Source organism: Podarcis erhardii, assembly GCF_964252035.2.
Source record: "Podarcis erhardii genome assembly, chromosome: 2".
Taxonomy (NCBI): domain Eukaryota; kingdom Metazoa; phylum Chordata; class Lepidosauria; order Squamata; family Lacertidae; genus Podarcis; species Podarcis erhardii.
The window spans coordinates 89,587,642-89,600,158 of NC_138498.1; the positions used below are offsets into that span (position 1 = coordinate 89,587,642).

At 45.0% G+C, this 12,517-nt stretch overlaps 1 protein-coding gene across 5 annotated transcripts in view; it reads left to right on the top strand.

The window, feature by feature from the left end:
* Window positions 1-12,517, top strand: part of FGD5 (FYVE, RhoGEF and PH domain containing 5) — a 130,767-nt gene that overhangs the window by 57,133 nt on the left and 61,117 nt on the right. For all 5 annotated transcript variants that reach the window (XM_081852282.1, XM_081852283.1, XM_081852280.1 and 2 more), the window contains exons 4-5: window positions 9,305-9,363; window positions 9,473-9,503. In XM_081852282.1, coding sequence (XP_081708408.1) covers window positions 9,305-9,363; window positions 9,473-9,503 — 90 coding nt within the window. The remainder of the gene's footprint in view (window positions 1-9,304; window positions 9,364-9,472; window positions 9,504-12,517) is intronic.

Below are 12,517 nucleotides of genomic sequence, written 5' to 3' on the forward strand. Positions count from 1 at the left end.
AAAGCGGATTAATGTGATCTCAGCAGTAATGCTAATGTTTATAAAGACAAAACTCAGGATACAGATGTTTAAAGGTCATAATAGAGGCAATTAAGCGTGATTTTGGATTTATAGAAAGTCGTTTGCAGCTGTAGGATGGTCCTGCCTGCCATTTACTCTCAGTGCAGGAGAAATAAAAAAAGTCACATTCATTATACTTAACTGCTGCCTGGGGTTTCAAGGCAAAAAGTTAATGTGAAATGTGGAGCTAGGAGCAGCACATGTTTTCCCTTGCACGTCTACTCAGCTTGATTCTTCTCCAAGGGGAAGCCCCATTTATGTTAAGAGTAAAAAACAAAAAAATGCGGGGGGAGCATTAAGATCCTTCCCTGTGTGTCTCTTTATACCCATTTGAGTATATTGTAGACACACAAATGGTTTCAGTGGGGTAACTATCACTTACAAGCACCAGAAATTTCTCACCCTCAGGGACCCTTAGGCGTTGGAGAGCTGCATCTGACTTGCACATTCCATTTCAATTTTACTCATATAATCTACAAACCCCATAAACATACTTCCCAAACATGGAGCTTTGTTAATTCAAGGCCTTCAGCAAAGGCTGCTCCGTTTGAACAAAAGACTGTGGGAAGCCTAAATTCAGATCAGCACCTGTATACAGGGCCGGATTTAGGTTTGATGAGGCCCTAAGCTACTGAAGGTAATGGGGCCTTTTATATGTCCTGCTGTCCTTTGTCAACAACAAATTGTCGCTGGTTTTTGTGTTGAATATATGCTATATGGCCATTTATGGACCTAATAGGTATCTAAAGCCATTTGCACATAACAAAATATGTATTTTATCAAAGTTTATTTGTTTTTTTATCTTATATTTTGGAAATGTGCATCCAGAAGTTTTTTCTTTAATTTTTTTGGGAGCCCCCAAGAGAGTGGTGCCCTGAGCTATAGCTTGTTTAGCTTATACGTAAATCCAGCACTGCCTGTATAGGTAGATCGCATTTTACTCGGGGGTTACGTTCCTGGCTATCACGTGTATAACTAAAATCACGTAAAACCTGGGAAGGGCCCCACGCAACCATCTCTACCTGTCCAAAACTGGCGCTGAGCACACCTTGCCCTCCACCCTGCCCCACGAGGCAGAGACCCAGCTTTGGAAAGGTTGTGTGTGGGCTTCCTTGAGGGCTCCCCCGAGATCTCAGATGGCCCTTCCTGGCGGGGGGGGGGGGTTCTTGCTCTCCTGCCCTGTTTTGTTGTTGTCTAGTCATGTCCAACTCTTTGTGACCCCATGGACCAGAGCACGCCAGGCACTCCTGTCTTCCACTGCCTCCCGCAGTTTGGTCAGACTCATGCTGGTAGCATCGAGAACACTGTCCAACCATCTCGTCCGCTGTCGTCCCCTTCTCCTTGTGCCTCAATCTTTCCCCACATCAGGGTCTTTTCCAGGGAGTCTTCTCTTCTCATGAGGTGGCCAAAGTATTGGAGCCTCAGCTTCAGTTTTGTTTATTTCTAAATTTTCAGTGATCCACATGCAGCTGTGATTGCGTATGTGAACTTAATGTAAGATGCAATCCGCCTGTACCTTTATGTACCAGTTAATCAACGTATTTGGGAAGTGCATGCCTTCTCCTCATCTTCCTCCACATCCCTCACCACAGCTCCCAGTGCCTCTTCCACACACACACACACACACACACACACACACACACACACACACACCACTTTGCTGAAGGCAGTGGGGGAACAAAAGGAGGCCAGAGAGTCCACAGCAGGTGGCAACAGAGGAAGCTGCAGCAGGGATCAAAGTGCTCTTTGAGGCCAGATCTGCCACCTGAAGCTACCTCATGGGTGGGCCGTCCCTGGGCAAGGTCTGCATGTAGGTTCCCACTATTATTGAGAATCCTGATTACTGTATTTTTCCGTCTATAAGATGCCCCCATGTATAAGACGACCCCCATTTTTGGGGACTCTGATTTAAGAAAATGGGGGAGATGGCCCCCGTGTATAAGATGCCCCCAAATTTTGGAAATTATTTTTAAGGGGAAAAACCTAGTCTTATACACGGGAAAATATGTTATGTAGAGGTCTTGGCAGTAGCAGGGCCACGGCCAGCAGACACAAGCCTCTTGTCCCCTCATGTCCTGTACATTTTAATCCATGTGCTACCCCTGTGCACCTCAAATCATATCATTTCTACTTCTCCCTGCGGGGGGGAGGGGGATAGATACTGGCCCTTATTATCTGCATGCTCATTTACCTATACTAATTAATTTAAATGCATGTTGATCTGCAATTGCTGTCCTCCTAGCGCTGAGGCCAAACGGTTTAATGGGTTTAGAGACAAAAGAAATAAAATAAACCCAGCAAGGCTAATTTAAAACTTGCCAAGTGGCAATTCTCTTGCCGTTCTTTTAAACCACTCTTAGTCCACCTCCCAAGGAAAGCTTTGAAAATGCTGCTGTAGGGCTTCGTAATAAAGTCTTGAAAATGCAAGAACAGGCCCCCTTTCGCAACTTCTCCTGTCTCTCTACAGGGAAAGGCAGTCAACATCTTATCTGCTGTGTTGGCTTCAAATTTGGAAAAGTCTTTACAATGTGACAAGCTGGTGCCAAATATTTTAAAAATAAAGCCTGAGACTAGTGTCCCCTCTTGGTGGGTCCTTCTGTCTAGGAAGGAAAACCTCTACATTTTAGAAAACCTTAATGTACCTGGGTGCAACAACGGTTTAATAGGCATAGAGGGGTCTTCAGAATTTCACATCTTTGATACGTGGTCATCAGTGGGAATGAGACACCATCACCCCCACCCTGCCCTAGTGAGTTGCCAGAAATGTATGGCAACAACACAGAGCAAGGGACAGGATGGTGAACAATTGCAGCATGCAGAACAGATCTGTCTGCAAATAGAGGAAATAGCAGGCTAGGCCACAGAGATTTTGCAGAGAGCCAAGCGGCAACAGCCTCACTGTTGCAGCACGTCAAATTGTCTTTGCCGTTTCTTATCTTTCTACTGGGCGGGATTGGTTTCCAGGCTCCATTAATCATTCTGTTTTGCAAACCTTTAACCTTCGTATAATGAAGCAAGCCCACATACTTTTAAAAAATCCAAAAAAGAAAACTCCAAGCATAAGCTATGTATTTGGGGAGTGACTGTTTTGCGTCCCTTTAAGGAAGAGACAGATTTAGAAAGCTTCTCTCCCCCTACTCTGCCCCACAAAGAGGATGTGTATAATTAAACAGATTCCCCAGGAGATGGTGTGATATACCTCCCTCCAAGAAAGGGAGCAGGAGACATAATTTTCCAGTTTGCATTTTTTAATTTTTAACTTTGAGGCACATAGGTTTTAGGTTCAACTGACCCTTCTGTGATTCAGCACTATTGTCCTGATATTATTTCCCATCCTGTATTGCCATAGTGAACTAATTCTCCGAGTGGGATTGAACGAACTAGTCTTGCTAAATAAAGCCCATGCAAGGACTTCCACCAGCACAACAGGGCTTGGACTGACAGAACAATTGCCAAAGTGCCATTCTGAATTCTTCCCTCTGAATACTACTTGTTTCATAGCCTAAATGGGCCACCAGTGGATAGCAGGCTTGGGGTAATGACACCCAGAGAAATAATGCCACCACTGCCTTCAAAGCACTACTGTGATATCTAGAGTGGTAGAGCAGGTACAAAGGTCAGTGGAAATACTGCAGGTATTGGCTCACCAGCATTATATGCCCTCGCCCATTACAATAAAACAAGAAACTTCTGGAGATTTGTCCCCTGCCAATTTTGACTCCAAACCCACACAAATAGCAAATTTACTATATGTGGAGTAGGTTGGTTGCATGTCTTTTTATAAAATACAGGCCTCTAATAATTATATTTGTCCAGTGGCCACCAAATCAAAGTGCTGCAGTCTTTCGGGGTCAGAAGAGGCATTGAGGCCAATGGTAGTGGTAGGGTTACCTATCTCTCTTGGATTCAGTGGCAAGAAAAAACTACAGCCAAGCGTATTACTTCCAGAAATATGCTCTGTCTTTGGTTTAACTCCTCGAGAAATGGAGGGTTTCCCAAACTGTCGTACTGCCCAATATAAACTTACAGGTTTGTGAAGTCTCTCTCTCTCTCTCTCTCTCTCTCTCTCTCTCTCTCTCTCTCCCATCCTGCTATAACTTGGCTAAGTACAGGTCCTATATTTGATTGCAGGGCTGATCACAGGGCTGTCTTAAGCATATGCGGCGCCAGGGTGCAAAGATTCCCCCCCCCCCGGTTGCCCAGTCCCAGGTGCATAGGAGGGCAGAGCCGGCCGGCCACCTCAGCATCTTGCTGGCTCAGTTGCCCCCGAACCTGTGGCGCAGAGCCGCCTGCAGCAGAGGAGCCCGTTGCGGCGCTCCGACCGACGAGCAGGCTCTTCCCCGGACTCAACTCTCGGGCCCCAGACTCTCAGCCTGGTGCCCCTGAGAGCCGTGCACCTGGGTGCCCCGCACCCCTAGTGCCTATGGGTAAGATGGCCCCTGACTGAACAGTTTCCTTCTCCATTACTTCTTTCTGTAAGGCTTTTAGATTCCCAAAGAACGCTAACATGTTCCATCCTTTTACCTTCTTATTTTCCATCATGCATATGTCAGGTCTATTAAACCAAAAAGGCAACTGGAACAGGCTGGTTTAAGGCATTGCACTGTTTCAGAATTGCAAGCCGCCTCCCTAGCATGTACATCATCTTTAGGCGAGTGACAGTAACTCTCAGAGGCAGAGCACTTGCTTTGCATGCTGGAGCTTTGATCTTTGGTACCTCCAGGTAGCAGGTGGTGGGAAAGAGCATTGCCTGAAACCCTGGAAGACTGCTGCCCATCAGAGCAGGTGGCCTGACCTAATGTAGCTTTCCAGGTTCTTATCAAATCAGTAAGCAGCTGAAAATAGTAGCTGCCTCAGAGATGGCTACCTGGAACAGGCTGGAATAGGAAAGCAGGAAGCTGTGTCACTAGTGAGCTAAGGCTCTCCTGTCCCAAGAATGATGAACGGATGTTATCCATAAAAGTGCCTGTACTAGAAAGGGTAAGCACCTCATGAATGAATGAAGAGCTGCTTGCAAAGCGTTAATGGCCTCCTGAAACACATTTGCTCTTGCTAATGCTTCACATCAGACCCTAGCCTGCATTTCCTTGATATTTATCCTGTTATTCATCCCTTTGGCAGACAGTGGCACATTATCAATAAGACACAGGCGTTTCATATATAGGGCCAAGTCTCTGTTTTAGCCATGCTGTCTGTGCCTTTTCCTGTCTTATCTGCTTGGGGTGTCACCTGAGCATACAGAGATGAAGACAAAGAGAAGGGGAAAACAGCCTTGAGAGGGATTGTGCTGGCTGACACGGGCATGTAATTTCCACCACATGCTTCTCTCATATAGCATATATGAAGAGATTTAGGCACACTTAAGCGTGTTCTTTTTAGGATGCGGGTGGCGCTGTGGATAAAACCTCAGTGCCTAGGACTTGCTGATCGTAAGGTCGGCGGTTCGAATCCCCGCGGTGGGGTGAGCTCCCGTCGTTCGGTCCCAGCTCCTGCCCACCTAGCAGTTCGAAAGTACCCTTAAGTGCAAGTAGATAAATAGGTACCGCTTTCTAGCGGGAAGGTAAAAGGCGTTTCTGTGTGCTGCGCTGGTGCTGGCTCGCCAGGGCAGCCTTGTCATGCTGGCCACATGACCCGGAAGTGTCTTCGGACAGCGCCGGCTCCTGGCCTCTAGAGCGAGATGAGTGCGCAAACCCTAGAGTCGGTCACGACTGGCCCGTACAGGCAGGGGTACCTTTACCTTTACCTTTAAGCGTGTTCTTTACTCAACGCTTCTGGTTCTAACTAAATGTAAATAGGACTTGGGCTAAGAGAGTATAAATTTCTAGTTGCAAGTTATATTTCTCTATGAACCAAGTGATATTTGGGTGGTTGTTCAGTGTATTCGGCAGTGCAGTTTTGACTTCGCAAAGGTATCTCGTGCATTCATGGCTATGCCATTTACTGAAACTTAAACCTTTTTAAATAACATTTTATTTTAGAAAGGCTGAGCACTCTCTTGCTCCTGAATTCCTTTCAAAGAAGGTGGCTAACATAACAAAGGCTACCCACCTCTTCTGAACTGGCTCCCTCTTGAACCAATAATAACCAACCATTTTAGCAGCAAATTCCAGAAGGGGAAGCTCTCCCCCTATCTTCAACCTTCCTCTTTTGTCATAACTGCTTGTGAGGGGTCAGCAGGATTTTTACTTTTTGGAAACAAAACAAAACAAAACAAAAAACAACCTGTCTTGGATAGCACATACCACCACCGCCCGATGTCCCACATTTTGCGCTTGTTCCTTTTAAACAATTCCCACCCCCTGGAAGTCTTGGTGTGTCACCTCCCCAATGCTAAAATCCATATCTCCTCTGATATTATATCACCACCACCAGTACTATTTTCCTTCTCTGTGGACTTATCTCCTTATCCCTTATTGGATTAATGGCACAGCCGTTGCAAATATCATGCTAAAGGTAAAAGTATTTGGAGGGAGGGGAAATCTGGAAAGGCCCTTAGATCTTGAGAAAGATAAGGCTATTAAAAGCAACAGGGCTTGACTAGGCAAGAAGCCAGAACTTTGTGTCAAATCCATTGCTTCCCTCACCAAAGTTAACAGCAGGGGCTGGAGTCTCTGCAGCTACTGGGAAACACGAGTCTGGGAAGGAAACGTACATTCAAAGCACTTACTTCTAGGCTAGAAAGCAAGCAGCTGGCAAAGTTCTCTAAAATGAAATGGCAGATCTTCATATTTTCACCACCGCTTGGGTTCAGTGTTAGGAACCTGATAGTTGAAGGACCTGGGCTCCCTACATCTCCCTGTTCCCAGAATTCTGTCTCCGGACACTGTCGTCAATCTCAGAGTTCATTTCCTGGTTAAACAAACAGCAATTAAATAACACAAGACGGGGCAACGCCTAGAGACACTGTCTCAGAACTCGCCCTAGACAGGCCATGTGACACCAGGGGTACCAGTGTTTTGGCTTTTGGATCAAGACAAATCAATCACTAATAGAATGGCTGACTGTGACAAACTGTATACAAGAAGAGAGAGGGGGCCTTGGTCAGTAGTGAAATATGCTCCACTTCTTGGCATATCGGAGCCAAGCCCATCAGTAGAGGACGTGCCGAGTGGCCAGGGTGCATTTCAGGGCTTTCTGGAGCTGCTGTTTAGCAACTTCCTCTGTACCCAAGTGGATGTGTGCATTATTTATATACATATGTGCCCCTCTCTGTCTGCCTGCCCATCACTCTTTCAAGAAAGCTTATGCCACTGTAGCATTTTGCGATGTCACTGGAGTCTGTTTATTTCCTTTTTAGTGTGTGTTTCCTTGACTTTTGGTGACATTGGCACCATCCCATCATCCCTAGCTAGGAGGACCAGTGGTCAGGGGTGATGGGAATTGTAGTCCAAAAACAGCTGGAGATCCAAGTTTGGGGAACCCTGCCCTAGAGATTCTAGGGGCATGCTATGTCTCACAAAAGCAAGGAATGTGGTGGCAATAACTTTACCCATCTTTTCCGGAGCTGACCCTCTGTATATGTTACAATAAATGTCATAAACTTAGTTTGTTCTGTCATATAGTAAATTAAGAAATAGCTAGAACTTGGAACAATTTTTGTCTAAGAAGGGGCTCCTGTTCTTTCTGAAATTATCCATTTCTGCCTTCCTTCTTTGTTCCTTGTTGTTGTTGTTGTTTAGTCGTTTAGTCATTTCTGACTCTTCGTGACCCCATGGACCAGAGCACGCCAGGCACTTCTGTCCTCCACTGCCTCCCGCAGTTTGGTCAGACTCATGTTTGTAGCTTCGAGAACACTGTCCAACCATCTCGTCCTCTGCCGTCCCCTTCTCCTTGTGCCCTCCATCTTTCCCAACATCAGGGTCTTTTCCAGGGAGTCTTCTCTTCTCGTGAGGTGGCCAAAGTATTGGAGCCTCAGCTTCACGATCTGCCTCCATTTCTTCCCCTTCTATTTGCCAGGAGGTGATGGGACCAGTGGCCATGATCTTCATTTTTTTTGATGTTGAGCTTCAGACCATATTTTGCGCTCTCTTTCACCCTTATTAAAAGGTTCTTTAATTCCTCCTCACTTTCTGCCATCAAGGTTGTGTCATCTGCATATCTGAGGTTGTTGATATTTCTTCCGGCGATCTTAATTCCGACTTGGGATTCATCCAGCCCAGCCTTTTGCATGATGAATTCTGCATATAAGTTAAATAAGCAGGGGGACAATATACAGCCTTGTCATACTCCTTTCCCAATTTTGAACCAATCAGTTGTTCCATATCCAATTCTAACTGTAGCTTTTTGTCCCACATAGAGATTTCTCAGGAGACAGATGAGGCCATCAGGCACTCCCATTTCTTTAAGAACTTGCCATATTTTGCTGTGGTCGACACAGGCTTTTGCATAGTCAATGAAGCAGAAGTAGATGTCTTTCTGGAACTCTCTAGCTTTTTCCATAATCCAGCGCATGTTTGCAATTTGGTCTCTGGTTCCTCTGCCTCTTCTAAATCCAGCTTGAACTTCTGGGAGTTCTCAGTCCACATACTGCTTAAGCCTGCCTTGTAGAATTTTAAGCATAACCTTGCTAGCGTATGAAATGAGTGCAATTGTGCGGTAGTTGGAGCATTCTTTATTCCTTACGTATAGAGTAATAATCTATAGCTAAATTAACCATGCTGTTTTAATAGATTATTTTGAGTTTCCCAATAGCTCTCAAATGTCAACCTTGCAGTAATTATCATACAGAGAACCAGCTCCATGTAATCTTTAGAAATTAACATCCCTTGAAAAAGCAAATCAGAAGTGCAAAGCATAATTTATACACCATACTTTATATTTCCTGCAGTCGTTCTCCTGTATGTCATCCCCTTGGACATGTGTCTCACATATGGGAAAAGATGAACACCTAATCAACATTTTGCATTAAATGGATGAAATACCTTTTTCATTCTCTCAGCAGACAGAAGCTAGGATGTGGCCTATCAGTTGTGCCTGCTTGCCCCATATGGAAAAGATTAACCAACCTTTTCATATTAAATGGTTGAAAGATCTTGCACATTCCTCTACCTGACAGATACTATGATGGGGTGTATATGTTGTGTTGGTTTGCAGGTGTGTATTGAAGTTTAAGATTCGCCTCCACAGTACTTTGATGTTCTTAGACCACCAGGTCCAAAGAGTGTTCAGACTGAGAGGATTCTCTGTTATTTTACATTCTCTGTTATGGGGAATTTTTGACCTTTGTTTATTTTGTTTTGTACAGAAAGAAGGACAATCCAGAGCCCACCTCATTGCCCAGGAGCTTGTGTCTTCAGAGAAAGAGTAAGTCCACCAGCTAAAATTTGGTTTGCAGTAAGCTGGGCTGTGCATTGCACATTGATTTATTCAGCGGTAGCTGGTTGACAATTAATAAAACTGTCTCTTTCCACAGATATGTGGAGATGCTCCGGCTGTTACATATGGTAAGTAAATCATTTTAATTGTCAAAACCTAATTGCTCTCTTACTTAGGTATAATTTAGGAGACAGAAAGGGCAGTTGAAGAGGCTGAGGTGAACTCTGTCAGGAGTGGCTTGTCATGCAGAAATGCTCATTGGACCATTGCAAAGGAATCTGTCTTGTGATAAAAGCTATGCTGCTCTGTATGTGCCAGACGTGTAGACTCTCGAGTTCCTCATCAGTCGGAATAGAACTTTGACCGAACAGCTTGGTAGGATGATTTGTCTAAAACGACATACTTTTTTTTGAAATCCATTTCATGGACAGAAGAGGAAGAAATTTGGAGGCATTGTATGAGTATTTCCTTACAACTTTGGGATGGGAAGAAGGAATAATTCTTTAGAGCTGCTTTCGTCAGCATGGGATGGCTCCAGCGAATTCTTCCCCTATCTCTGTGCAAACAAATATTTTGTATGGTTGAGTAATACAGTCAGCTCCCACTTGGATCTCAGACCTTTGCAGTTCACAGGTCTGTTGTGGAGCCAAAAGCATAAATCATCTCTTAATCTAAAAGGCATTTTCTCATTTTTGCACTAGTGGGAATTTCTTGTATGAATCATTTTGTGTGGGGAAAATAATAATTACAAGGTCAAATAGCTCATTGTTAACCAATAAGTCAGTTAATTAACTGACCATTGCTGCAGTCCTAATCACACTTTCTAGGCTATAAGCCCCGTTGAGTTGATTGGGACTGCCTTCTGCATAGACAAGCTTAGAATTGCACTGTACGCAAATGGCGTGGAGTTCTCACTGGAGATGGCATTCTGGGAAATAATGTGAGAATCTCTGTGAGGTCACCCTAAAGTACCAGTGTCTGGAACAAGCACCTATTAACTAGTGGCTAGGTGGTCTGGTAATACTCTGGACTCCCTCAACCTGTTATCTTATCAACCATTCTGCGCAAAACAATCCCCACCTGTTGTGGTGTAAGTCCTTCTGGTGGAAAGTCTGAGTCTGAGCCGATGATATTCACCACTCACTTCCTTCACTTCTGCCTTGTTTAATTCATGAACTTTCCAGAAATCTTTGTGTAATATGGGGTTGACCAGATGTCACATAGCTCAAGGAAGGGGGGGAGAGAGATATAGGCTAGAAGAGCATGCTTCTCATTTCCCACTGCCAGGGATGTCAGCTGACTGTTTCATTTTTCTCCCTTTTCACGTGCTTCTTACACGATACTTTTCTTCAATCGACATTGTTGTTAAGTCTTGTCCTGGGCTTGAGCCTGTGATTGATATGCAGGGGAAAGTGATTTTTAAAAAGCCTCATGTGCTTTTTATTTTGTCCATTGTTGGCATTGGTCTGTCTCAAGGGACAATGGAGTGTGCATCCAGGGGTGAAGTCAAACTGCTGCATTAGCAGCACCAAAGTGAGCTCCTCAGGGTGCATGTCTGGGCAGTGTGCAAGGAGGTCCTCTGCTGCTCAGACTACAAGACCCCCTTCTCGGCCTCACTGATGGGGTCCAAAGGAAACCACATCCTGTTTGGCTGCAGGAGTTGCTGGAAGGAGGCGTACAAGACGCCATCCAACTGTTTTAGGGACACCACTCTGGATTTGTGTAGGCAGGGTATACTTCTGAATATATTCTGCAAGGCAGCAGATGTCTAGGATCAGAGTTTTCTTTCTGCTAGATGGGCTACCTTCCCAAGTGGATCAGCCCCATCTGCTCCTCACTTCACAGCATTTGCAGAAACCGCCTTCTTTGACCATTGGCCCCACTATTTGTCTTGTCTGCTCCATCTGCTGAAGCCTGTCTTTGCATGCAGGGGGAGTCCCTAACTCACTGAGGGTTTGATACCCATTGGCTACCTTCATTTTTTTTAGCTGGCCAGTCAAAGCTGTTTCCCGGGGTTTGGCCGCTGTCGCATGCTGACAGTTTCTAGGAGCCACAGGTAAAAGTTGAGTGCAGGGTGAAAACCGAAGGTTGACACACTATCCCAGAAGGAGCATGAAATGAAATGTTCCCCCACCAGAGGTTCTACCCCTTTCCTCACCCCATGCACCCCAATTTTATTCATATTAAGAACACAGGAGCAGGGCCACAAACAGAGGGGGGATTGGCACCCCTAGGATTCCATCTTCTTGTCAGCTACTTTAACATAGTAGTTTTGTCATTATTAGGAACACACTTTAAAGGTAAAGGTACCCTTGAACATTAGGTCCAGTTGCAGATGACTCTGCAATTGTGCTCTCATCTCGCTCTATAGACCGAGGGAGCCGGCGTTTGACCGCAGACAGTTTTTCCTGGTCATGTGGCCAGCATGACTAAGCCGCTTCTGGCGAACCAAAGCAGCACACGGAAACGCTGTTTACCTTCTCGCTGGAGCGGTACCTATTTATCTACTTGCACTTTGGCATGCTTTTGAATTGCTAGGTTGGCAGGAGCAGGGACTGAGCAACAGGAACTCACCCCGTCACAGGGATTCGAACTGCCGACCTTCTGATTGGCAAGCTCTAGGCTCTGTGATTTAGACCACACTCTTATTTCTGATTCATTATCACTGTTCCTGTCAATTCAACATTCGGGGGGGGGGGGACGACCTTTTTTAAACAAACCACTTTGTATCTTCTGTTACATCTCAAGAGAGCAAACGAAAGTGCACCACACCTTCATTTAGAAAAAGAAAAATTCTTTTTATCTCCTTAAAGTCTCAGGAACACCAACTTTTCCCTGACACCTCCCCCTCCCTGCAAATCGGAGCAGATCCCAACTCCATTCAGCGGAACTGAATCAGTTTGGCCTTTCAGCGGGGACCTTAATAGTTTGATTGATTGCCAAAATGATGACATTTCCATATACTCACTCTGCTATTCAACCGAAAGAGTGGAAACATTGTGTGAGCTCAAACTTTATATTATCTGGTGTGGCTCAAAAATAAAGTGTATGATGTTAATCTGGAAGTGTAGCTGCTCTTCATCCAGCTTTGATTGCAGTGTTTTAGTAAGAAGTTCAACAAATTGTGGGGAAAGGAGATTGG